We start from the raw sequence: 27,652 nt of genomic DNA, 5'->3' as shown, positions 1-27,652 counted from the left end.
TTCAACAGAAAACCACAAAAATAAATGGGGTTTGTTTAATTAAAAAACATGTTAGAGAATGAACAAGAATTCCAATTGGCAGTAATAAACACGCAGGTTCACAGTCTTTGATACAGTGTCACTGTTCCATGAGCTTCTTTTCCTGATTATGGGTGAGACCTCTGTCGTTTCCAGAACCTCTTGACCTCGCTGTGTCCATGGGGTGTCACCACCATCACCCTGTGAGCCACATCCTGCCACACCAGACAGCCCAAACCCTGCACAATGAAAGCTTGATTAAACAAAAGCAGTACAGCAGAAAACATTTCAATATTTCACATAAATTAGATAAAAAAGCAGGAGTGGAAATGGAAGGACAATGGAATTGGTTATCGGTTGAGTGATTGTGGAGGGCATTTGTAAAGCTCTTGCTTAAATCCAACAAAACAGAACATAAGAAAAACACAAGACACAAGTGCATGAGAAAACATAAGTGCTTTAGAATGATAGGCTGCCAAACTAAAATGTTTCACAATGAAAGCCAACACCAGAAAGATTGGGGGGGGGGGGGGGGGGGAAAAGCCAAAATGGCATAAAATTTGCCAGTAATTCAAAAAAAGATCTACAATTATCTGTGAGCCTAGGCAAACATCTGGGGGTTAACGGGGAGTGGTCCGGAAATACATTTTTACTTAGCTTACTCTTTCTGACTGTGACATCTCCTTGGCTTTATATATGCTAGGTAAAATTATTGTTAAGCAAAGCCCATGACTTAATGTCTAGCTGAAGCTAACTGTTCTCATAACCTATGAGACTCTGGTGATGATCCAGCACCTGTTGACTAATGCTTTAGGTTGCATCCGATCTCTCGAAGACATTCTGTGGATGTGGCTGGGTAATCAGGGTGTTGGGAATCACATGGGTCTGGTTGTCCAGTATAAACGCCACAGCAGCTCATTCTTTCTTTTCAGCGGGAATCTGAATCCTATCACATCAGACAGCTTGCAGGACGAGTGCCAGCTATATCAGATATCTGATTTAAGACCTAAAGTTTTGAGGTTGTATTAATAACTCCTTGGACTGTCTATGTTGGACTGTTGTAGTTTACTTAAAATACTCAGGGGAATATTACGATCACTTTTCACCTGCTGTATTTTTTTTTTCATGTTGAGACTGGGCTATATCATGGATTCTTTCAATTATTTTTCAAAAATTAAATTCTAACCTGAGCTCTATCTCGCAGCACCTCAAAGTCTGCTTGGGACAGGAACTGATTGTAGAGCACTCCTGAAAAACATGCGGAAACATTTTTAGTTGAGCACAGTACCATCACTTAACCTCTTTCTCACAAGAACTCAAGAGTAGGAGTCAACATACAGTTGGGGCAATGATTCTACTGAATTTGTAAGTTTACCCGTTAAAAAGAAATTAAAGTAAGTTTTAATAGAAACGCAATATTTACTAACAAAATAAGAAAAACAAAGTGAAATAAAGGTATGCACCGATATCACTGTGTGACTAAATTGAGTAGATACACGTGAATTCAGTTGACTGGCTATGGGTGGGTCTGCCTGGGCCTAGGCCCACCCATAGCTCCGTCCCTGTGTGTACAACACTTTGTTGACCTTCGTTCTTGTAATGTGCTTCATAAATGAATGTGATATAGTAAACATCTGACTGCCTCCAGACACATTCAAACAAGTTGAAGCAAAAAGGTCTGAGCATTAACAAGCCCCTTCTGTGACATTGTGGTCAAATCTCTCACCTTTTTCAGAGTCATTCTTACCCACAAGGTGAGATCTTTAATGTGGCTCTAGAGTGAGCATGACTGGCTATCACCCTGTACTTTTACCTTTTTTAGATCATTGAACAAACAGTTTTGCCTTTCTCCCTAACCTTCTTGCTAATGCAAAGAAAATGAAAAGACAGAAATTGAATAAGTCAATATGAAATGTTTCATCTCTTCTCCGAGAGACTTCTTTAGTCTGTAGAGTTTCAGGTAAACTCAGCCTTATGAGCAGAATCTTTATATTACTGAGATGCATCAGGACCTCTTGCCAATGGTCTTTTAGACCATTCCAGGCTCATGCAAGTCTGCATTGTAGTTCCTGATTACTTTTGGTCTCTCATGGTGGAGAGGTTGAGCTGAAGCAGGTCTCAGAACACTAGATGAGTACATTCTTAAAAGAGACAGGACTAATTTATATACATCATTTGCACATACCCCATGTTGCATATATATATATATATATATATATATATATATATATATATATATATATATATATATATATATATATATATATATATATATATATATATATATATATATAAAAAAACAAATAATAATGTTTTTCCCCCCCCTGGATTTTTATACAAAGAGTGTGTCCCTCTGTTGAACTAAACAAACCCTAAATTCCAAATCATGCATTGCCTTGTAAAGACTGGTAAATCATACAGCAGATCAAATTCTTTTTCCCACTTATCTTTATGAGCTACTAAAGACAAAACATACCTTAGTTACTGGAAGACATCTTTAATAGCCAAGACACCATTTCATTCACACTCTCTTATAAATCTAGAGGTTTGAATCAAGAACATTTTATGTGTCTTGATTCAAACCTCTAGAATGTCCAAGACTACTGATTTCAATGCCAACCACTCAATGACTGCAGCCACATACTTCTGTGCAGTCTAGTATTTTCAGCAGTGAATAATACGGGAAAAATAATTAAACTGAACTCATTATACATGTAGAAGTGTGGAATAAAAACATTGACAGTTTTAATCACAGCTCTAGGTACTGTGAATGTATTATGATGGTGACAGGTGTTTTAATTTACAGACTCTTTAAATCAATGAGGTTTTAGAACACAGTGCCTTGACATGACTATATAAAAGAAGCTTCTAAGCGTTCCCTGGGCTGTATTGTAACAGCACTCACCCTCTGTGAACTGCAGCCGATCTCTCTCCAGCTCCCACAGTCTGATCTGATCTGTTATAGTTGGAGGGAGCACTGGGGTCTGAAACACATGGAAGCGGAATGAAGGTCTTGTGCAGAGCGTTAAAACGTCACCAAACATTTTTTTTTTTTTAAAGTGATTCTCACAACATAGGCAGGCTGGCTGTACCTGTGTGAGCAGGACAGGGTGAGCTCTGGTCCTTAAAAAGTGGATGATCTAATAAAACAGAATGGTAAAACAGCATAATACAAAAGGTACCTTGTGCAACTTTGTTTCTCTACTTGTATTTAAATTAATTTCAGATTTCTTTAGTTAAATAAATATTTAGAAATACTTTGTATACTGTACTTTTCAAAATACATGCAAGAATGCACCCATGAATAGATATTCTGATTAACAGGAAATGGTCTACATTTTAGAAAGCATTTTTTATTCAAGTTTATATTGTGACAGTACACAATGACTTTAGAAGGCAACATCATCCAATTAATTTAAAAAAAAAAATTACCCAACTCTGCTAAACATAAGCATGCACCTACATTTTTTGTGATAATATCCCTGATGCAAAGCTAAGTCAGAAGTTTTGTTTGTTCGGAATTTCTAATACATTTTGTACATGTGCACAACTTGTACAAGAAACAAAAAATATTATTGAAGAACCTTCACAGAAGAGTTTTCTTTAAAGAAACATGTACTGCATTGCTCTGATTTGGGATGGAAAGTGATCTACACGGCGGTACAGCTGGCATCAACGCAACAAGAAGCTACGCATCATATTACAAACCAAAAAAATATGTTTAGACAGAAAAGAGGATTAATATGTGGAGGCATAACAATGATTCATTTACAACTTTTAAGCCTAAACAGTATTAAATGTCACACAAGTTACAAATTCCTGCAAAAAAGATTAAATTTACATTAACAGAGTATCGCTTAGACCCCGGTGGACCATGAAGTAATACTAGTTTTATAAACCTATGCAGTACAAAACCGATATGGTCTTGGGTGCCTTCTTTGTGGGCACAATGAGTGATGGTTGGTTGGCCTAATTTAATCGTAATCACAATTTTCAGCAATGGTATCACAATTTCTTAGTCATCTATCAAATTAAAAGTCTCCAGTGTTTCGTTACTGTGTAGCCTTATATGTCTATTTTCTAGTACTAGCATAAAAAGGTGATAACGCACATAGGTATAATTATGTCATTTAAAAGAAAATTATATTTTCAAAAGTTATATGTCGGTACATAATTCATTTTGAACACCAAACTTAATTTCCTATTTATTGATTAAACCTGAAAGAGGGTTTCATTAGATGCTCATACCAATATAACCATTACTTCATGGAGAACAACTGGCAAGTAATGATAACAGGGAGTAATTTTAAAGAGAAACGTGAAAATATACAGAAAGCTTTTTGATTTGGCTTTGCACCTGCTCCCCTGTTCAATTATCTCAACTTTCCCAGTGTTAGAATTGTGCATGTGTGACTGTGCACACACAGGAAAGTACCTGCTGAGCAGTGATTCCGTTAGCAATGGCCTGCTGAACGGATTCTCTTGTAAGCTGAGCGACCACTACATTGGGAAAGCGGTACAACATTTCACTGAAAAGAGCCACCAGAGCAATCTGAAGTTCTGAATCTGAAAATGAAAGACAAAAAAAGTGAGTTGTGTAACTGGGACAAAACTGAGAAGTTGTAAAATAAAATGTTATCTTCAAGAAATTTGAACATTGAAGACAACCAGATCATTTCTTTCCAACCACCGTGTAGTTCTGGACTTATCCGGCAACATCGGTGATGTTGATGGATAGGTCCCAAATTAACAGAAGTAAGCTTGATGCCTCCATACTTAACATTTTAAACCAAATTCTAACCCTAACCCTAAGTTTCCCAGAACCTTTTTCTTAATCAACTAAACTCTAATTTAAACTTAAAGGAGAAATAAGAAATTTACTGCAAAACCAACCTAAATCGTTGTCATTTGTCACCCAGGATGGAAGCAATGTTCCCTATAAACAATCAGTCTTCTCCATCAACAATGTCTTTGTCAAATTTTTCTTCTTTCAAACCTAGAGATACGGTCCGGAACTATTTTGGTGCAGTGTGTAGCCCTTATTTACATCCTGGTTCCTGAACCAATCATATGAGAGTTCTCAGGGGTCCCAAAACAGAGCACATTTGGTATTTTGGCAAAAGAGCAGCACCTTCAAGCGTAGAAGCCAGTAAGAAAATGGGCCAGAAATAGAACAGAATATATCATATATCTATCCTGTTGAAGTAAAAATTCAGTGGGCATTCATATCAGCAAGATGATTGAGAAATGACTGTTCTCCAGAAGATGGCATGTATGTTTTGTTCCGATTTGCAACACTAGGTGTCAGTATTACTTATTGGTCCTTTAACCCAGCAGTGTCAAACATACGCCGGCGGGCCGGATCCGTGTCTGGCAATGTGGCAATAAGATGCCACAAAGAGCTTATCAGATTTGACTTTCACAAGTGGACAAGATAAAAGGAAGAGAATGATAAAACAATTATTGAAAAAAACATGCACTTCATTCATTTGAAAATATGCAGTTCCTATATTGTCCACGAGGGGCGCTGCGTTTTAATTAGCAGATTAAGCTTCAGGTGTGGAAAAATTTAAATCATTTCTTAATTTTTATCTGTTTGATGTATTTTGTCATGCAGGACAGTGTTTTTTAGTTCCAAAAAATGTGAATAAATGTTTTTCAACATTGTACAATCACTGTGATCAGTTCTTATGCATAATGCACAAGTAAATGTTTAACTGAGTAAAAGTATTGTTGAAATTGCACATACTTTTCTTAAAAACGCTGAGGTTATTCATAATATATTGTGTAAAAGTGAAATTCATTTTATATAAAAATCAACAAGTCCACATTTATTAGTTCTATTTAGTCTTGCAATGAGTTTACTCGTGTGGCCCTCTTGAGATCAGATTAAGCTGTATGCGGCCCCTAAACCAAAATGAGTTTGACACCCCTGCTTTAACCAGTCAGCACATACTGTGCACTACTAAATATGTTAAAGAACCTAACGTGCAATATCAATCAAAACAAACTACCTTAGTGCAGCTTTTGGTTGCGTTAACCACACCATCTTACCAGAGAGGGATTTAGACAGATTGGAATTTTTGGAATTGTAATTTGAACCACTTCCATCTCTCCTTGAGGTGGTTCCACTCGTATTTCAGAAACAGACAGTTATTTCTTAAACAAGGAAACTGTACATCAGAATGTCATAATGTAAACTGTTTTAGGTCCCACACTTTTTAATCTTTATAAGACCTCATTAGGTGGTGTCATCAAGAGACATGGCATTCATTTTCATAGCTACATTGATGACCATAGCTCTACGTGGCGTTGTGTCTCTTTATCACCCCAAACCCATTTTTTACCTTTAGTTGTTTTACATATTAAGTTATGAATGGCACAGGATTTCCTCCAACTCAAGAGGACAAAACTGGGGTGTTAGTTACTGGCAGACATTTAGAACTTCAATTTAAAACACTGGCATATGTTATTTTAGATTTATCATTTGCCATTTGTGATTTTTGTTATTTTTAATGCTTTTGGGTTAATATTAGTTTAGTTTTTTTTTATAAATCCTAACTTATTTTTCTAACTTATGTCTCATATATATACAAACATACATACACACACACGCACACATCCAAAATGTTTGCTTGTTTCTCATAGTTCTTCCTATATAATTGATTTATTTGTCCTTCTCTTTGAACTATTCAACATTTTGTTATAAATAAATAAAAAATATCTTCTAACTTAGTTTGATTCATTTTCTATGTTTCTGTCTGTAATGGTTTAATTTTTGTCCTTCTAGTTTGAATCCCTATAAAACATGTTGCGTTACAACTGGCTTAATGAAAATGTTCTACATACAAAGTTTGATTGATGGATTTGACAATGCATTTACGGCAATCATTAAGTCTGGCACTGCCTAACTTTAGTTTTTATTCTGGGAGCCAACATCTATTCATAAACCAACTGCTAGAATTCAGAAAACATACAAAACCTGTACACCGATTGAAAATGAAGCTAGATTTGGTCCAGAAAACATTTATCCCCTCATCATTAGGTTCTTCTCCATCTATTGATCAACCTATAGTTAATCCATTCTAATCCATCTAACAATCCCTCAAGGTTTGGGCTTAGGTGAGCAAATATTTAAATCTTTGCAGCTTCTCGTTCTATAGCCCTGTACTATTTAATTACTTCCATCCATCCATAGTCTTCCTCTAATCCGGGGTCGGGTCGCGGGGCAGCAGCTTCAGTAGGGAGGCCCAGACGTCCCTCTCCCCGGCCACTTGGGCCAGCTCCTCAGGAGGAATCCCAAGGCGTTCCCAGGCCAGCAGAGAGACATAGTCCCTCCAGCGTGTCCTGGGTCTTCCTCTGGGCCTCCTCCCGGTGGGACGTGCCCGGAACACCTCACCAGGGATGCGTCCAGGAGGCATCCTGACCAGATGCCCGAGCCACCTCAACTGGCTCCTCTCGACGTGGAGGAGCAGCGGCTCTACTCTGAGTCCTCCCCGGATGACTGAGCTCCTCACCCTATCTCTAAGGGAGAGCCCAGACACACTACGGAGAAAACTCATTTCAGCCGCTTGTATCCGGGATCTCGTTCTGTCGGTCATCGCCCGAAGCTCATGACCATAGATGAGGGTAGGAACGTAGATCGACCGGTAAATCGAGATTTTCGCCTTTTGACTCAGCTCTCTCAACAGACCAGTACAGCAACCACTTCACTGCAGACACAGCACCTGCCTATCGACCTCCCGTTCCATCTTTCCGTCCTTTGTGAACAAGACCCAGAGATACTTAAACTCATCCACTTGGGCCAGGAGCTGGGGAGGACGTCTCTGGGATGTCCCCAACCCGGAGAAGGCACTCTATCGTTTTCCATTTACTTCCAACTAATGTTAATCTTGGATAGTATTTTCCAGGTTTAGCACGGAGCTGGTATCCAGCTTTTCATGCAGAACAATTTGAATCTACTTTTGTCATACCCGTGTAGGCATAGATGCGGTAATTAGTTTCCACAACAATAAAGCCTGCGTCTTTAGTTCCAGGTATGGAGGCAATGTTGGATGAAGAGGAGGAGGAGCTGTTTGTGACTCCAGCAGCCAGAGTGATTGCCAGTCTGGTGGGGTAGTACCGCCGGGACTTCCTCTGTGAACACATGGTAGAGAACTTATAGCCTTGAAATACTCTTTACACTAATACAGATAGATTATACTCATTTCTAATTATTCTGATCACCTAGTCAACTCCACCAAGTCCTCGTTGTTCTACTTTAGAAAGCAAGAACTGCATTTATTACTATGATATGATTTGAATGTTAGAATTATGCATCAAACCATGATTACAACCAAAATGGAATTAAATTAAAAACAATATTTAAAAAATAAGTGCCCGCCGATCTTTTAAGTTCTCATTGTTTCACCTTCCTCTGAAACACCAGCCCAAACTCCCGAAGGTGCTGCAGGAAAGTAAGCAACGACTCGCTCATGCCCTCCACTGAGTAATCCTACAACACACAGGCAGAGCATGGTAAATGAAAAAACACAAAGTGATAAACAACAATGACTGAAACTGCCAGGCTAATAGGAAGGCAGATTAGCGTGTCAGGGTTAGGGTAAGCCAGGTCCTAAACATGATCTGATTCACCCGTGTGACTGCATGGTAGCAGAAAATCTACCAAAACTCAGAACACTGCCAAATTAAACTACACTAATCATTATGAAAAATCAAAGCAAAAAAGATGCACTTACTCTCCCCAGAGTAGAGAAACTGAGCTGGAATAAGAAAGATAAGATCTCCACAAGATCCATTCCTCTGGACTGCAAGACATGGAGCAGAACACAAACTATAAGCAGAACTATCTTTCATATACAGGAAAAAACACAAGAATTCTCTAAATTATTTGGGATTAAAACTAGAGAGTAGGGTAGAGGTACTCTAATAGGATTTTTTTTACTGTGTACATCCACATCAACTTCACCTGGAAAGATATGTATAAAAAACACATATACACATACTTATCTTACATACATACATACATACCTGTACACACTGCCCCAGTTCTTACCTTTCCCTGAAAAATGTTTTTTTCCTGTTACAGATTCTAGTTCAGTTCTGCTTGCTGTTGCTTGTCTGGCAGTTTTTTTACACAGTGCAAGCACTGAAATCCAAAGTCAAATTCTTTGTTTCTATCCTCAAACCTGCCGAAATAAAGTTGATTCTATCATACAGTTCACTGATATTCCTTGGTCAACTAAATCAAAAATAAAACTAGCCCTTTTATATTTGCTGTTTTTTTTCACAGTGGTACTGGAAAACATGTTGCATTTCCCATCTAATGGGACAAATACATAACAAGAGAAATTACAGTGCTTTGCATAAGTCTTCAATCCCCTTGGATTTTTACCCATTTGTTGCATCCCAACCAGCAATTTAAATGTTTGCAAATCTTCTTTCAGGTGACTGAGCTGAATAAATACGCCTAAGTTGGTAACATGAAATGAGAAAGACATATACTGCACAAAAAATACCTAAAAAAAATACAAAATTAAAAATTGGCATGTGCATCTGTCTCCACCTCCTTTGCTATAAATCACACCATGAAGACCAAGGAGCTCTCCAGACAAATCAGAGACAAAGTTATTGAGAAGTATAAGTGACAGTGAAACATTGTGGTGGCAGCATTATGCTGTGGGGATGTTGTTCAGCAGCAGCAACTGGGAAACCGGTCTAAGTTGAGGAAAAAGTGGATGGTGCTAAATCCAGGAGTAGCCCCTGACTACAACGTTGGCACGCCTCCACCACCCCTGTTGAACCGTAGAAGAAGTATGTGCACAAGAAAAAGAATAGTGGCGTAACAACATAACAGCTTGCAAAATAGAAGTAAGCAAGATTTATTTTTATTTCCTTTTTTTATTTATTTAGATTTCCTTTTTTTAATGTGATATTTTTCCATATTTGTGACAGACAATGAAGAAAATAAAATTATTTTATTTTAAAATGTGCTATGCTCCCTGTTATCTTACGGCTGGACTGGTAATCTGGTATATGGAGCATTTTTCACGGTAAACTGAAGGATTTTAGGGCAAATATGAAACTGCAGGCTTGAACAAGCCAGCCACTACCAATGCGCAGCAAATAGACCGAGATGACTGAAAAACCTGCGCAAACTTACAACAGCGTGTGGAAAATTCCAGTTTTCAAAATAAATGAAGACACAGATTTTTTTTTTTTTTTTATTCTGAGCATTTTAGCTGATTAGCTTCCAGGTCATGTGACCTATTGAGGTAAAAATGAGCATAAATCAAATTTTAACAGTCCTCATGTTAGCGGATAGGTGTTCTTCATACATGCTCGTCAGCATCCATGACATGAATCAACATTTGTCGTTGAGGTGAAAATTTATTTGATATTTTTGGTCTTGTAGATTTTTAATTATTCCTTTAATGTGTATCCCCACCGATATGTAGAGACACATAAGTATGCTGTTGGATGGTGACACACCAACGGTGACTAAATGCACCAGCAGCAGACTATTCCACTGTCCCTTCTGCACTTACAAGGCTGCAAAACCAGTCCTCAGTAAAATGAGTTCTGTTCAGGCCCATTATGCAAGCTTTTTATTTGTGGTTCCAACCTCATTCCTTTTTCAGTTTCAAATTTGTTTCAAGTGTTTATGCATGCTTTTAAAAAGTCGATGGTACTTTTATTTACTTACGCTTATTCTTTGTTCAGACACATTGCTGAAAGCCTGTCTCCTGGCCCCTGGAGGAAGCTTGGCGTGAATGACGTTCAGGTAAGACATTACTTCATTTTATTTGCTAAAATGTACTATTATCTTTCCATTATTTTATTAAAATACCTTGCTCAGACCCCAGGGCCTAACAAAGTAAGGGTGTGTCCGTCACTTTGTTATACATCTATAAAATGTTTGCTTGCAACATTCAAAACACCATTTACACGCATAATATTATATTCACCAGTACCTCTTGACTTGAAGTACGCTTTGTACTTTGTAATGGGGGCCAATTGTGATTTGTGAGGTATGTGTACATTGTGATGCATTATGCTTAGTATTCAAGGTATTATTTTTTTTAAACTTATTTGAATCTTCTTGCATTTCCTTCTTCAAAGAAAAACATGCCGCAAATTAGGAGATGATGGTGTCTTGTTCTCCTGCAGAACTTCCCCATGCCGCAAGTGACCTCAATATCACATGACATCAGATAATCACCAGATCCTTTTAAATCACCTGTTTTACTGTATTCACTGTCAACTGACTAACATGAATGTTTTTATCATGAATGTATATTTTCATGAAATCATCAAGGTCAGAAGAAGACCGATTGTGTGTGTGTGTGTGTGTGTGGGGGGGGGGGGGGGGGGGGGGACGTGATCAAAAAGAACTACAGGTGAGAGGTCATGTGATTAATTATTATGTAGTCAAACTACTGCTTGAAGACGAAAGCCTAACCCCTCCACTTATTTCAGGATGTGGAAGAGGTCCCTCTGAAAAAGTTTAAGCACTTAGAAGCTGTCTCAGAAGTATCAAGTATTGTTCAAAGCAGCATTATTGTACACACATCCAAAGTGGCAGAGGTGGGTTGTCAGTTTGTTTAGCAGTCATTTCTCCATTTTCATTAAACTAGTATACTTAAAATACGCCACTGATTTTTTTCCCACACATCTAACATTGTTTTTGTGCCAATAAGAACCATGATCTGTTTCCTTTCTGGAGGAAGCTGAGAACATGTCAGGACTGGGAACTGGGGTATTTTGCCTCCTATGGGCTTTTCTTATTTCAATGTTTTCTGCCTTCTCCAACCCTTACTTTATTATAACCCTAGATATGTAAGGTGAAGTTGGTGCTCATACCAGTGAATATGTCTGTGTCCAGTGTCAGAAATTAACTTCCTGAATCACCGGCCAAGTTGGCCGGTAGATGTAAAAATCAACCGGCCAGGCATATTTTTTACCGGCCAAAATATTAATCCTGACCAGACCTTAACTTTTATAAAAATTAAGAGTGAGATTATGTTAATTTTGGGAGGCGTGGTTGGGGTGTGGCTGCCTGGACCCTGGAAGAGAAACTTTGTTTCCTGACTTAAAAAAAAGAAAATATTGTAGTTGATTATAAAAGACACAATATGAATTATCAGATTCACATCCAGGCGATAAAAAACACTACAAATTATCATTATTCTATGAATTTCTATCAATGTTGGTCTTCTTTGTGAATGAGGCAGAGTTTCACCAAGCCTATACAGTCCAACATTTTCCCCTCAGCTACAACACTTAAAGCACGCAGGGTTAACGCTGCATCTTTATGCATGATCCAGCTGCTGGATTTTACCCTGGTGCGCTGCGTGCGAGGGATAAACAGTGGGGAAATGCATAAATAAAGACTGTAAATGGCTCCTTTAGGGAGGAGAGAAGGAATAATGGGTCTGATTTGAAGCCCCCGATGTTACAAGTTCCTTAAAATGACCCTTAAAAGTGCACACCTAAATTACATGTAACGTAATTTTGCACACCTAAATTCAAGCGCAAGGCACCACGCCCACCGAAGCACCACTGGTTCTGTGTCGTTAAAAACAAAAGAGCATGAAACACAGCTACTGACTCTCCTATTGACTTTAATCGGGAAATTTTGGTAAGAGTGGAAGGACATTAAACGTAGTGATTCACGTTTTGAAGGCTGGCCGCTATATAAGCACCTGGCTCCGAGAGGGGGGGCAGTCAGAGCGGTGAAGCACAGAACCACAGCGCACGTAGTTAAAAAAATTCAGAATAAATAAGAACGAAACTTATACACAGACTAATTGGCGTTTTAGACTGTATCTGGTTAGCAGAACTGTTTTCTGATCCTGCGTGCAGCCATGACTAGTTCTGAATGTGAAAGGAGCTGAAACAGCTTCGTAGTAGGCGGGTCTAGACTGAGCTCTTGATGAACAGAGCTGTGAACGGATCATCCGCTGCCCAGATGGGTTTTGTTATTTTCATGTTATTTTAATTTTATTTGGTACAAACATTTACTCACCATGTGGCAGCTAGCCCTCTGAAATTAGTTAGCTTTGGTGTGAGTGGTTGAAATAGCACGTTGATAAAGATGACAGACAAGTGGCTTATCCAATCATATGCAAGGATTTTTGATAAGGCCCAGCCTTCAAAATAGGCAATTCCTATGGAGATGTCCCAGATGGATGTAAGTGGAGCTAGGCAGAGCGAAATCCATATGGCTAGAGTCAGGTTATGAAAACCATCCACCATGGAGGAAATTGAGCAATTTAGCATTGAGGAATGGGCAGAAATCCCAGAGGCCAGATGTGGAGAGCTCATAGAGACGGATCAAAAGCCAATTGCTGCTGGAATTGCCGCTCTACAAGCTATTGGCTTCAGGCAGGGTGAAAAGTAATGCACACTAAAATTTCCTGTTATTTTGTCCTATTTGTTGTTGTACAATAAACAAATTCATAGTTGGAGACATGTTCTGTAAATGAAAAGGTGAAAACTCTCAAACTATTTTTTGATTACAGGATGTGAAACAAAACATGAAAAATGCTAAAGGTGGGGAATACTTTTGCAATGCACCATATATTTCCTCTTGCAATCTTAATTTACAATATTTACAGTTTGATATCCTAAAATTCCAAGGTTAACCATATGAAAAACAACAGGGTGGTGTAAAACAACAGGAATATAGTAAATACAACTTAAGTACAGAGTTCGAATAAACATTTGACTTTTCTACTATCCATTTCAGAGTTTACTGTTACCTGAGCAGTTTTGAGGTACTGCAAGGTGAAGTACCAAAGCTGAGAGGCTGTGTCCAGAAGAAGGAACTGGAAACCAGCAGAAGTGATGTATGGTGCTTCTCCTGCCTCACTTAGAGTTAAAGAAAATGTGAGAGCAACATGAGAAACAGTTTACCATGACCAATTTCTTTCTGATGATTTGGTTGTGTTGGCTTCTGGTCAGGTAGTTTTTGTTTTTACACACAGATTCAAGCTAGGCTACTACACTAAATGTCGGTTAACTATTCTGGAACAGGTCAGAATATGGGTGGCCAATTACAACTTTAGACCGAATAAACTTTTAGGTAAATCAATCAAGCCAGTGATTCAATTTAAGGCAAGGCAAGGCAAATTTCTTTATATAGCACAATTCAGTACAGAGACAATGCAAAGTGCTTTACATGATTAAAATATAGGAAAATAAAACAGAATAAAAGCAAGTAGGAATAGAATGTAGAGACAAAAAAGAACATTAAAAACAGTAAAACAGTTTAACTAGAACAGTCAAAGGCAATTTTAAACAAATGTGTTTTTAATCTTGTTTAAAAGAACTCAGGCTTTATGATGTATTTAGGTGCTAAGCCATTCAGGGATTTATAGACTAACAGAAGTATTTTAAAGTCTATTCTCTGAGATACAGGGAGCCAGTGTAAGGACTTTAGAACTGGGGTTATGTGCTCTACGTTCTTAGTCTTAGTGAGGACGCGGGCAGCAACGTTCTGGATCAGCTGCAGCTGTCTGATCCACTTTTTAGGCAGACCTGCGAAAACACCATTGCAGTAATCTATTCGACTAAAAATAAACGCATGGATTAGTTTTTCCAGATCCTTCTGAGACATCAGTCCTTTAATCCTGGAAATGTTCCTCAGGTGATAGAAAGCCGACCTTGTAATTGTCTTTAGATGCTTTTGGAGGTTCAGGTCTGAGTCCATCACTACTCCCAGATTTCGGGTCTGATCAGTGGTTTCTAGCTGAAGCGACTGAAGCTGTGAGCTAACTTTTGATCTCTCCTCTATTGGTCCAAATATTATTACTTCAGTTTTGTTTTTAATTAACTGAAGAAAGTTTTGGCACATCCACATATTGATTTCTTCTAGACATTTACTCAGTGCCTGAACTGGTTCATAGTCACCTGGTGACATGGTGATGTAGAGCTGTATGTCGTCTGCATAGTTGATGTTGTTATTTTTTATTATCTGAGCTAGAGGGAGCATGTAGATATTGAATAGGAGGGGACCCAGGATGGACCCTTGGGGAACCCCACATGTGATTTTTGTTGTCTCTGATGTAAAGTTACCTACTGATACAAAAAAGTCCCTGTCCTTTATGTAGGATTTAAACCAGTGGAGAGCTGTACCAGAGAGGCCGACCCAGTTCTCCAGGCGTTCTAACAGAATGGAGTGATCGACAGTATCAATGCTGCACTGAGGTCCAATAGTACCAGCACGGTGGTTCTTCCACAGTCTGTATTTATATGGATGTCATTAAAAACCTTGATAAGGGCGGTCTCTGTACTGTGGTGAGCACAGAAACCAGACTGGAAAACATCAAAGCGGCTGGTCGTTGTTAAGAAGGTGTTTAATTGTTGAAATACAGCTTTTTCAACAATCTTACTGAAAAATGGGAGGTTTGAGATGGGCCTGTAGTTCTGGAGTAGAAGTTTGTCTAAATTGTTCTTTTTCAGCAGTGGTTTGATAATTGCTGTTTTTAGGGACTGGGGGAAAACACCTGACAGAAGGGACGTGTTTATTATCTGAGTCAAATCAGCCGCTATGACAGGCAAAACTTTCTTAAAGAAAACTGTGGGTAGAACATCAAGACAGCATGAGGAGGAACTTAGCTGCTGAATGATCTGCTCTAAGCTTTTGTAGTTTATTTGGCTGAATTGGGACATTTTGTCAGGATAAGTTACAGCTGAATACAGCTTTGGTTCTGGTGTTGATATGGAAGTACAAAGTGATCCTCTAATTTTTAGGATTTTCTCAGTAAAGAAGTTAGCAAATTCATTGCAGGCCCTGGTGGAGTGGAGTTCGGAAGCCACGGACACAGGAGGATTTGTTAGCCTGTCGACTGTGGAAAATAAGACACGAGCGTTATTAATGTTTTTCTTAATGATCTCAGAGAAGAAAGATTTCTTTGCATTTTTCAATTGTAAGTTATATCTGTAAAGTCTCTCTTTATAGATGTCATAGTGAACCTGGAGTCTGTTCTTTCTCCACCTACGTTCAGCTTTTCGACACTCCCTTTTTTTCTAACTCTAACTGCTGGCCCATTTCTCCAAGGAGATTTTTTCTTCCCGGAAAGAACTTTTACTTTAGATGGAGCAATGCAGTCAATGATGCCTGAGACTTTAGAATTAAAGTCATCTACTAGCTCATCTACTGAGTTGCAGCCCAAGGTTGAAGTATTGAATAAAGCTTGAATAAAAGTTTCCGTGGCATTGTCCTTAAAGGTGCGTTTTCTTATGATGTCCCTTTGGCTAAATGAGTCACTGGAAATTATACATTCAAAGGTAACAGAAAAGTGATCAGATAGGGCAACATCAGTTACATTGACCTTAGAAATCTTTAGACCTTTAGTGATGATTAAGTCTAAAATATGTCCCTGTTTGTGTGTTGGCTGTTTAACATTCTGAGTTAAACCAAAGTTTCTAAGTGTGTCACACAGTTCTTTTGCACTTCTGTCTTCAGGGTTGTCAACGTGAAAGTTGAAGTCTCCCACAATAATTAACAACAATTTAACAACTGGTGAATAATAACAGTCATAATCAACGCATATCACAGACAGGAGGTCACTAAAATCATTAAAAAAGTTTGATGTGGACTTAGGAGGCCTGTAAACATTCAGAAACATAGTAATAGAGCGACGACGAGTCTGATTGGTTTATTTGGCCCGTCTATCACCAACATAGACCAATCAGCTAACCAGTATTTTCGCCCCTTCCCAAAATTACTTCAACGGAAGGTTTCCAGATGGATATGCGGAGCAAATCTATCTGGCGGAGTCAGGTAAGTACAATGGTGCTTCAGGAAGAACGTCATCCTGAATAGCAGCAAAAAAAAAAGGAGGTCATAGCGGACTACAGGAGTTCTAGGAAGACTGAACACACTCCTCTCTGCATACAGGGGAAGGAAAGTGTGGACAGCATAAAGTTCCTGGGCATTCACATCTCCTGTGACCTCTCCTGGACTGTGAGCACGGCCCAACAACAACTGTTCTTTCTCAGGAAACAGAAACGGATTGGACTTTCTACTCACCTGCTCATAAACCTTTATAGAGATACAATAGAAAGCATTCTGTGTCTTAGTGTAACAGTGTAATATGGGAGCTGCACGGCAAGGGAGAGGAAGATCTAGCATGGATGATAAGGGCAGCACAGGGTTGTGGGATGCCATCTACAAGATCTGGTCACAGTTTATGTTACAAGAACCTAGAAACGGGCCAGGCGTATGGCGATAGATCCCACCCACTGGGGCGATGTACTGTTTGTCTCACTTCCATCAGGTAAACGCTTCAGGAACATTAAAGCAATGTTCCTAAATCGCCCCTGTAGATAATCAACAAAGCAGCAGCCCAGTTCATAGTCTGTTAAATGTTACAAACATGCTGCTGGTTCCACGGGTTCTTGATTAAAAATGTTCCTGTTTAGACAGCCATGCAAATCTCACAGTTATTTAACACACTGTTTAACTTTTCAGGTTAAGTTTGATACGTTGATGAAATTGCACATTAATATACATTGTTCTGTAAAGTGAGTAAATCTTATCAGAAGGACTATTTGCACACTTTTAGCTTCTCACGAAGAGTTGAAGCATTCAACTGGAACATTAGGTCTTGTTTTGTGTCTGTGAATTCTGAGCCCTTATCTCACAAAATGTCATTATGGTGACAATGACAATTGTCACCATAATGACAATGACAAGATTCTTGACTCTTATACTTATAAAACTTATACTTTAGCACCAGGTATCTGATATTTTTTTACTTCCACTTTCTTCTCCTTGGCAGTTACAACACAAATAGTGTATTTAATGCAGAATGACATTATCTTGACTTTGAGCGCTCACAAATTGGTTATCATCTAATTAAAAACTCATTTTGGTATTTTTATTTATCTCCACATGCTTGGAAAAGGCTCAACTGAGCTGGATTTTTCTGTACCTTTTCATGAGGCCTGCTTGAATCAACAGCTGAGCCAGGTCTTGACTAACAGCGCTGGGTGAACCCACCATGAACTGCAGGATAACTTCCCAGCGTTCCATAGCATAGCGATCAAGGCTCTCAATATCTCGTGCATGGCGATCAGGACCTAAAGTGCTCCCCTCATCTGCCCACTGTGCGCCCCTGTGGAGCAGCACATAATCAGATTATTTTACAATGCAAACAAGTTAAATTATTTTAAAGCTCACACCTTTACCCAGCTAAGTTCTAACAGAATACACAATTCTAAATCAAGTTTGCTAAATGAAGTATTAAAAGCTGGCGTAAAACCTCATCTCTAATGGTCACAACTTGGTCACAAAGGTCACAACTTAAGAAATAAAAGCTTATTTCCATTCAAATTTAGAAAATATTTTGCTGCAACTCCTTTGGAGAGGATATAGAGATGGTAACTTCACAATGGAGAGCAGGAGGGCTTCTTCAAGAACTAAAAGCCTCATGAAAGCTTGAATTGTCACTGGAAGGTTGGTGATCAAAATCTCCTGTCCTGCAATAAAATGAGAATTAATTACTCAAAAAATCTGATAATGTAATTTTCCAGATTTTTGTTTTAGAATCCATCACAGTTGAAGAGTACCTATGGTAACTAATCAAAAACTTCTACATGCTTTGCAAGTATGAAAACCTGCTAAATCGACAGTGAATCAAACACCTGTCCCCGCCACCCCCCCGTGTATGAGCTGTAGAGGGGTTTAAAGTGAGATGACTAGCAGAGTGGTGAAAGCAGGGTGCTCACATCCAGGAGAGACTAAGTTTCGTAGTTCACATCCCACAGACTGCCACTCTGGGTCTCAGAGCAGGATCCTTAGCCTCATAAAAGTTGCAATGACAAACTAGAAACGTTCAACTTCTGAAGAAGTTGAAGAAGGCGCCCGCCTGGTGGTGCGTATAACTGAAGTAATTTAATTGTTACTTGTTTAAAAAAAAAAAAAAAAAAAAAAAGGAAAATTTGGGGGCCCCCCCATTGCACCGGTGGGCCCAAGCGGCCCCTTAGTACGCCTATGGCTTTGACCGGCCCTGGCTGGCTGTCTGCAGGACGGAAAACTCCCAACAACTGCAGCTCAATTTGGGGAGGGTTTGGGGTTGTTGCCGGTCTCAGGTGATTTGCGAAAAATCTATAAATCGTACACCAATGAGGGTTACATTTCCGGAATCCAGACAAAAAGACCTACGTTTTGATGTATAATTTGTCTACGTAGAGTGAAAATTGAGTGAGTAAGCTTTAGTTGTTCAGTGGTTTTTGGATAATTTTGTCACTATGGTAACTTAAAATGCCGTGATGAGAAAACGATAAAAGATATCCACATTCCGTTTTCACTTCTGAATAGTTAATAGAGAAAAATAATATGGAATAATTTTAAAGAAACCCTTATTAGGTGCATAGTATAAGGCCTCCGCCATGCATTTTCAATGCATAGGCGGGCGCCTAATAAACATGATTATTATTAGAAAATCCAATCAATCCGAAATGTCTAAGACAGTCTTTGGACAATACTCCACCCTGTAGTTAGACGTTTAGACTTTCTTTATTGTCATTTTGTAGCACAGAGTGCATACAGAACGAAATTTCGTTTTTTCATACAGCTCAGAAAGATTGCAGTAACTCTACAGGATACCTTGCAGTGAATTTACAGTACAGGATAAGAAAAATGCAGTGGTAAATCACAGTCAAATACAGGATAACTTTCAATTTAACTTTCGGATAAAGTGCAGCAGTGAGCAGTAGGCAGATTGAAATGTAAAGACAATGTAAGCAATGTAGACAAATATGCAGTAAGGTGCAGCAGTGATTTAACAATAGACAGTTGCATTGTAAACAGTTTTGCAGTACGTTTCCGGAAAAAGTGCAGCAGCGATATTGAAGGATACATACAAATGTGCAAATTAGCGGGTCGAGTGTGGTACTCAGTCCGTTTTTATACTTCAGCAGTTCAACAGTCTGATGGCAGCAGGGAAAAAGCTTTTGCAGAACCTGGTGGACCTGCAGCGGATGCTGCGGAACCTCTTTCCAGAGGGCAGCAGGGAGAATAGTCCATGGTGGGGGTGTGAGGGGTCTCTGATGATGTTACGGGCTCGAGACACACAGCGCTGCGATGAAATGTCTTTAATGGACGGAAGAGGAGCCCCGATGATCCCTTCTGCTGTCCTCACCACTCAGTTCAAATTATATCAAGAAGGGCTACCTTCTGTTCAGTATCTTTTTGGTGATCTGTTTTTAACCTGGTAGATGCAGAAACGTAAAGGGCAAAATAATGACCCCAGAAGACTCTACAGCATGTGTCCCTGGTCTGACACGCCTAAGTCAAATAATAAGTTAATTAGCAGGACTCTGAAGAACCTGATTGCATACTGAGGAGCTAAATGTGCTATTTGATTCAGGTGTGTGGGGCCAGGGAAACCTCTAAAGGTTTCAGGACACCGGCTCTCGAGGACCGGAGTTGGCCACCCCTGCTCTACAGGTTCATAGAAAGGGTTCCTGCAACTATATTGTGCTTATATTAGTTACAGCCATGTTACCCAGCCCCTTGACCAACTAAACGCAAGTACAAGGAAAGGGTGAGGCCAATAAAATAATGAATGCATTCCCAAAAGCAGACATACCCTCCCAACAGCGCCGTTCCTAGGTTGTCTTTGAACACTGGATTTAAAATGTATCCTTGAAGCCCACCTTGAAGGTGATGACTATGCCAAAGACGAAGCCCTGTCAACACCGAGACACAGTCATCATGATCCCTGCAGGAACACACAGATAAATAATTTAAACTAAAATCAGTGCGAAACAATCTATTATCTTTATTTTGCTGAGGAGGTGACAGAAAAGCTGCCAACTATACATTGATTTTATCAACAGTTCCATTAGTAGTTTGAGGATTTTCACAATGAAAATGTTTCTTACAGCTCGTCCATCGGTCTACATATGAATAAAACTGCCTGGAAAAAACACAAAACAACTAATACATTTGAACACCTTAGGACTAATTATTAACGCAGGTAGTCTTCCAAAGATGTCTGTGTGATCCAACTAGAAACGAGGTATGTCCAACAACTACGTTGCTGTAAAAAAAACATCACTCACTTGCAGGTTTCTGATCATCAATCAACATTTTATATCAGAAAAAGATTACCTGGGCAAAACCTAGGCAAAATTATTTTTTTAAATGATGGTTTAATTTTTTTTTAAGACAAAGGAGTTATACAAACCACCCGGGCTCAATGAGAAAATATAACTACCCATCTTGTTAAATTATAAATGAACATTTTCTGGAAAGGCAAATTGAATTCTTACTAATCACAGCCAGGGCTGAAGACTCCTTTAATAGAACTTGTCTGACAAACCGCCCAGAACAACATCTACGGCGCTGAAGGCATGTCTTTCTCACAGTTAAGTTCATGATTCAACAGACAGAAAAGAACTGGGCAAAAATGGCTCCAGAGGGGAGTTCCATGGCCAGAACCACTGCTAAGAAAAAAAAGAAAAGAAAAATAAAGTCCCATTTAATGTTTGTCAAAAGAAATCATCTTGATTTGCACTGGACCAGAACATTTTGAAGTAGAATATCCAGCCATCAGTTTGTGCCCCTAAGTTCAAGTTCAGCCGGTTCATGCAGCAGGACCGGAACCGAAGCACACCGGCACATCCTCCTCAGTTTTATTTATTTATTTTTACTTTTATACTTAAAATCAAATTGAAGTAGTTTGAAGACTGAATTTTGTATTTGCTCTGGTTACTTTTGTCTAACATTATTTTTTGATGATCTGAATCATCTAAGTGTAATAAAAAAAACATAAGAAATTCGCAAGGTAGTAAATACTTTTGCGCAGTACTTTGTCAGCAAAAAGTTGCATTTTGTTCGATCGATCGATCGAATGATTGAATGCGTATAAAACATGAAGTTTGGATTGATGAACCAAAGGGCTTTGGTGTACAGCTTAACAGAATTCATGTGAGCAGTCCATACAAAGTGTTTGCTGTCCGTCCGTCCGTTTTCTTCTACTTATCCGGGGTCGGGTCGCGGGGCTAGCAGCTTCAGTATGGAGGCCCGGACGTCCCTCTCCCCGGCCACTTGAGCCAGCTCCTCCGGGGAAATCCCAAGGCGTTCCCAGGCCAGCCGGGAGACATAGTCCCTCCAGCATGTCCTGGGTCTTCCCCTGGGCCTCCTCCCGGTGGGACGTACCCGGAACACCTCACCAGGGAGGCGTCCAGGAGGCATCCTGACCAGATGCCCGAGCCACCTCAACTGGCTCCTCTTGACGTGGAGGAGCAGCGGCTCTACTCTGAGTCCTCCCCGGATGACTGAGCTCCTCAACCTATCTCTAAGGGAGAGCCCAGACACACTACGGAGAAAACTCATTTCAGCCGCTTGTATCCGGGATCTCGTTCTTTCGGTCACGACCCAAAGCTCGTGACCATAGATGAGGGTAGGAACGTAGATCGACCGGTAAATCGAGAGCTTGGCCTTTTGGCTCAGCTCTCTCTTCACCACAACGGATCGGTACAGCGCCCGCTTCACAGCAGACGCTGCACCAATCCGCCAGTCGATCTCCCGCTCCATCTTCCCCTCATTCGTGAACAAGAGTCCAAGATACTTGAACTCCTCCACTAGGGGCAGCACATCCTCCCCAACCCGGAGAAGGCACTCTACCCTTTTCTGGTTCAAGACCATGGTTTCGGAATTGGAGGCACGGATTCTCATCCCAGCCGCTTCGCACTCGGCTGCGAACCGCTCTAGTGAGAGCAGTAGATCATGCCCTGATGAAGCCAATAGGATCACGTCATCCGCGAATAGCAGAGACGCAATCCTACGGCCACCAAAACGGATCCCCTCAACACCTTGGCTGTGCCTAGAAATTCTGTCCATAAAAGTTATGAACAGAATCGGTGACAAAGGGCAACCTTGGCGGAGTCCAACTCTCACCGGAAACGAGTCCGACTTACTGCCGGCAATGCGGACCAGACTCTGACACCGGTCATTCAGAGACCTGACAGCCCTTATTAAAGGGCCCGGTACTCCATACTCTCAGAGTACCCCCCACAGGATCCCTCGGGGAACACGGTCGAATGCCTTTTCCAGATCCACAAAGCACATGTAGACTGGTTGGGCAAACACCCATGCCCCCTCCAGGATCCTGCTGAGGGTGTAAAGCTGGTCCAGTGTTCCACGGCCAGGACCCTACTTTCCAGAACCCCTGAATAGACCTTACCAGGGAGGCTTAAGAGTGTGACTCCTCTGTAGTTGCAACACACCCTCCGGTCCCCCTTTTTAAATAGGGGGACCACCACCCCAGCCTGCCAATCCTGGGTAACTGCCCCTGATGTCCACGCAATGCTGCAGAACCGCGTTAACCAACACAGCCCCACAACATCCAGAGCCTTAAGGTACTCAGGGCGAATCTCATCCACCCCCGGGGCCTTGCCACCGAGGAGCTTATTAACAACCTCGGCAACCTCAGCACCAGAGATGGGAGAACCCGACCCAGAGTCCTCAGGCTCTGCTTCCGCAATGGAAGACGTGTTGGTGGGATTAAGGAGATCTTCGAAGTATCCCGCCTACCGATGCACGACGTCCCGTGCCGAGGTCAGAAGCACACCACCCCCACTGTAAACAGTGTTGGTACTGCACTGCCTTCCCCTCCTGAGACGCCGGATGGTGGACCAGAACTGCTTCGAAGCCGTACGGAAGTCTTTCTCCATTGCCTCTCCGAACTCCTACCACGCCCGAGTTTTTGCCTCGGCGACCAGCCGAGCCGCCCGCCGCTTCGACTGCCGGTACACATCAGCTGCTTTCGGAGTCCCACAGGCCAATAAAGCCCGATAGGACTCCTTCTTCAGCTTGACGGCTTCCCTCACCGCTGGTGTCCACCAGCGTGTTCGAGGGTTGCCGCGGCAACATGCACCGACAACCTTGCAGCCACAGCTCCGACTGGCTGCCTCAACAATAGGGGCGCAGAACATGGTCGATTCAGACTCAATGTCCCCCGCCTCCCTCGGGAGAAATTCAAAGTTCTCCCGGAGGTGGGAGTTAAAGCTCCGTCTCACAGGGGACTGTGCCAGATGTTCCCAGCAAACCCTCACAATACGTTTGGGCCTGCCAGGTCTGACCGGCTTCCGCCCCCACCATCGGAGCCAACTCAACACCAGGTAGTGGTCGGTGAAGAGCTTCGCCCCTCTCTTCACCCGAGTGTCCAAGACAAGCGGCCGCAGATCAGATGAAACGACAACAAAGTCGATCATTGAACTGCGGCCTAGGGTGTCCTGGTGCCAAGAGCACATGTGGACACCCTTATGCTTGAACCTGGTGTTTGTGATGGACAATCCATGACGAGCACAGAAGTCCAACAACAGAACACCACTCGAGTTCAGATCAGGTGGGCCATTCCCAGTCAGAACCCGTCGGAGGGAGGCCACCCTCTCGTTCACCGGGGAGAACCCCAACGTGCAGGCACCGAGATGAGGGGCAACAAGTATGCCCAGCCCAGCTCGGCGCCTCTCACCAGGGGCAACTCCAGAGTAGAAGAATGTCCAGCCTCTCTCGAGGAGACTGGTTCCAGAGCCAGAGCGGTGCGTCCGACTATCTCTAGTCGGAACCTCTCAACCTCGCGCACAAGCTCAGGCTCCTTCCCCACCAGAGAGGTGACATTCCACGTCCCAAGAGCAAGCTTCTGCAGCCGAGGATTGGAACGCCAAGGTCCCCGCCCTCTACTGCCACCCGTTATACAATGCACCCGACCTCTTTGGCCCCTCCGACAGGTGGTGAGCCCATTGGAAGGGGGACCCATGTCGCCTCTTCGGGCTGAGCCTGGCCGGGATTCATGGGTAAAAGCCTGGCCACCAGACGCTCTCCAACGTGCCCCACCTTCAGGCCTGGTCCCAGAGTGGGGCCCCGGTGACCCACGTCCGGGCGAGGGAACACGAGATCCATTAATCTTACTCATCATAAGGGGTTTTTGGGCTGCTCTTTGTCTGGTCCCTCACCTAGGACCTGTCTGCCTTGGGTGACCCTACTAGGGGCTTATAGCCCCTGACAGCATAGCTCCTAGGATCATTGGGACACTCAAACCCCTCCATCACAGTAAGGTGGCAGCCCAGGGAGGGGCTGCCACACCCCAGCAAACAGTGTTTGCTGTTTCTTTCTAAAATCCATCTGAAAACAATGACAGTGAGGTACATCTGTGTCCTAACCTTTTGCTGGTTGGTCAAATACTTCAGATATAATGCAAAGTAGATTATATCTATCCTGAACATGTTATTTGCATTGGAGTCTGCTTTATAATTTATTTCTAAGCTTAGACATACCGTGCTCACAACCATCCTGGAAACCTAGCTTCGGGCTCTATGATTAGTTTCTGAGGTGGATCAGAACCAGACCAGTAGTGAGTCAGCTTTGACCCTACAATTGATTCAAGTGCAACCAATACATTAACATGCAAATAGAGCAGTTTGGCATCAAAACAGAATAAACCTTTTGTGCTTTTGGTCACTTAGGATTATAAAAATTATTTCTATTAGATCAATTCCACAATGATAGCAAGTTCTACCAAGATATTTTGTAGCACTGCCTTTAAACTGTATGACTTGGGCAGAATGTTTTGGGTATTCTTTTACAACATTTTGGCCCATTCCTCCAGACAGAACTGGTGGAACTGAATGAAAGTTGTAAACCACCTTGCTAAGGCACACCTTTACTAACCTGACTCTTGCCAGATGGATTTCGTTCCGCAGAGCGCCACACATCCACCTGGACTTGCTGCCATTGGGAGGGATTTCAATACCACATAAAATGGACCAGCCAATCAGGACCTCCGGGCGGGATTTTTGTAGATGTGACGTATCAGAGAAGCGACTGTTTGAATTCAGACAACAATGGCCGCTCGCAGTGAGGAAGCAAACAGTAACATTGATGCTGCCATTTCATCAGTGTTGTCCAATCTACCGAATATTAATTATTTAAAAGAACACCAGAGAACGGCTATGAAGGCTTTTGTCAGTGGAAAGGATTTTTTCACCCTTCTCCCAACCGGGTTTGGCAAGAGCTTGTAGCACGTCAGTAAAGATGACGGACAAGTGGTTTATCCAATCATATGCAAGGATTTTATAAGGCCCCTTCTTCTGAAATACATGGAGAAATCCCAGATGGATGTGTGTAACTCTGCGGAACATAATCCATCCGACGAGAGTCAGATTATACCTTTACAGCTCTGACCACAAATTTCAATAAGACTGAGATCAGGACTTTGTGTAGATCACTGCATTACACTGACTTTGTTGTCCACAAAACTTTTTGCATCACAGGAGATATAAAGAAATTAAGGTTTTGTCCCTGTGAGAATTCTTTGCTAAGTGTGTTGAAGAGCATCTACCTGCATTGTTACATGGTCTTATGCTTGCGTAGTGGGCTTACGTCACAAATATAGGACCAACGAATGGTCATCTCTGGGACACAGAACTCCTTCCTCTATAATATGATGGATGGACATCACTGTGGTGTATATATACACTTGCTGATCATGAATATATACTTAATATACATTAAGTGTATATATACTTAATATATATACTATATTGTTTGAACAGATCAACATGACCTTTTCCTGCATCTTCAGGAAGGATGAACCAGGCATGTGGAGGTCCAGAATATCTCTGTTTATTTCTGAATTTGAAGAAAGCCCGAAAAAAAAAAAAAATCTCCCAAAAAACATCTTACTTTCCTAACATTGAGCTGATTAAAAACATTGTTTTGAAAAATAGAAAAATACATTTGTTTAATTCACTGTCAGACATTAAGAAAAATACACACACACACAGTATATAAATAATGGGTTTCAAATTGTTTCAGATTTCAACTTCATATGAATAAATAGCCTGCTTGAACTGCTGTGAACGTCCAATCAAAGTGTCTCAAAGCTCAGGCTCAATACATTTACACAGAGCTACAGTCAGATTGGTTAACTTCTGGTGCAGTGACGCTCTTGGTGTGGAACATCAGGACAAGGTAAGTGACTCACCTTTGACTGTCTTTTTTTACCCACAGTGCCACAGCTGCCTGAGGGAGAGGCTGATCCAGGAACAGCATGCGCATCACATAGTTCTTAGCAAGCGAGGGAAGTTCCCTATAAGCAAAGAATCCTGGATGCAATAAAACTGGCACAGGCTGAGTTAGTGAGAGTTAATCCCGTACCCGTACCTGTAGACGGCCAGGCATGTCGCTGGATGGTTATACAGCCTGTCCAGGATCTCAGGGTTCAGTTCTCTCAGGTATTCATGGAGGTTCTTACACTGTAGCTGAACCCGGAGCTTCATGATCTGCAACAGAACAGAACTATTTCAGTAACCATACAGCTGCCCTACTCCCTACACAATCTATGAAATGTAAACAGTTTCGCTAAAATCCCAATTTCACAGAATATTTTATTGAACTGCTTTCCGGAGCGTCTGCTAAAGAATAATAAAAACGGCTGGCCTGTTAGCTATGGGCACCGCAGAATATATGACCTACCGACAAACTTCTCGTTGTAGAAATTCACTTTGTGTAAAACAGCTACATTCACACGATCCTCCTGCTCCTTCTTCTTCTTCTTCTTCTTCTTCTTCTTCTTTTCTATTATGGCGGGTCGCAATCAACTTTAAGGTGCAT

General features: G+C 41.2%; 1 protein-coding gene across 3 annotated transcripts; it reads right to left on the bottom strand.

Annotated features, from left to right (window-relative positions):
• Positions 1–27,633, bottom strand: gtf2h4 (general transcription factor IIH, polypeptide 4). 3 transcript variants are annotated; one of them, XM_012858735.3, is made up of 14 exons: positions 27,515–27,633; positions 27,203–27,321; positions 27,024–27,128; positions 20,622–20,753; positions 17,961–18,143; positions 13,782–13,890; positions 8,757–8,825; positions 8,429–8,512; positions 7,992–8,154; positions 4,454–4,584; positions 3,111–3,158; positions 2,924–3,002; positions 1,205–1,266; positions 1–257 (listed from the first exon to the last, which is right to left on the bottom strand). In XM_012858735.3, the coding sequence occupies exons 2-14, from the start codon at positions 27,316–27,318 to the stop codon at positions 147–149; spliced, it is 1,392 nt and encodes a 463-aa protein (XP_012714189.1). In that variant the 5' UTR covers positions 27,319–27,321; positions 27,515–27,633; the 3' UTR covers positions 1–146. The 3 variants fall into 3 exon arrangements, with proteins under 3 accessions (XP_012714189.1, XP_021169995.1, XP_021169994.1); XM_021314320.2 differs by lacking the exon at positions 17,961–18,143; XM_021314319.2 differs by lacking the exon at positions 20,622–20,753.
• Between the last annotated feature and the right edge of the window lie 19 nt (positions 27,634–27,652).

Source organism: Fundulus heteroclitus, chromosome 13 (genome assembly GCF_011125445.2).
Source record: "Fundulus heteroclitus isolate FHET01 chromosome 13, MU-UCD_Fhet_4.1, whole genome shotgun sequence".
NCBI lineage: Eukaryota > Metazoa > Chordata > Actinopteri > Cyprinodontiformes > Fundulidae > Fundulus > Fundulus heteroclitus.
This window is presented reverse-complemented; position numbering and strand designations above follow the sequence as displayed.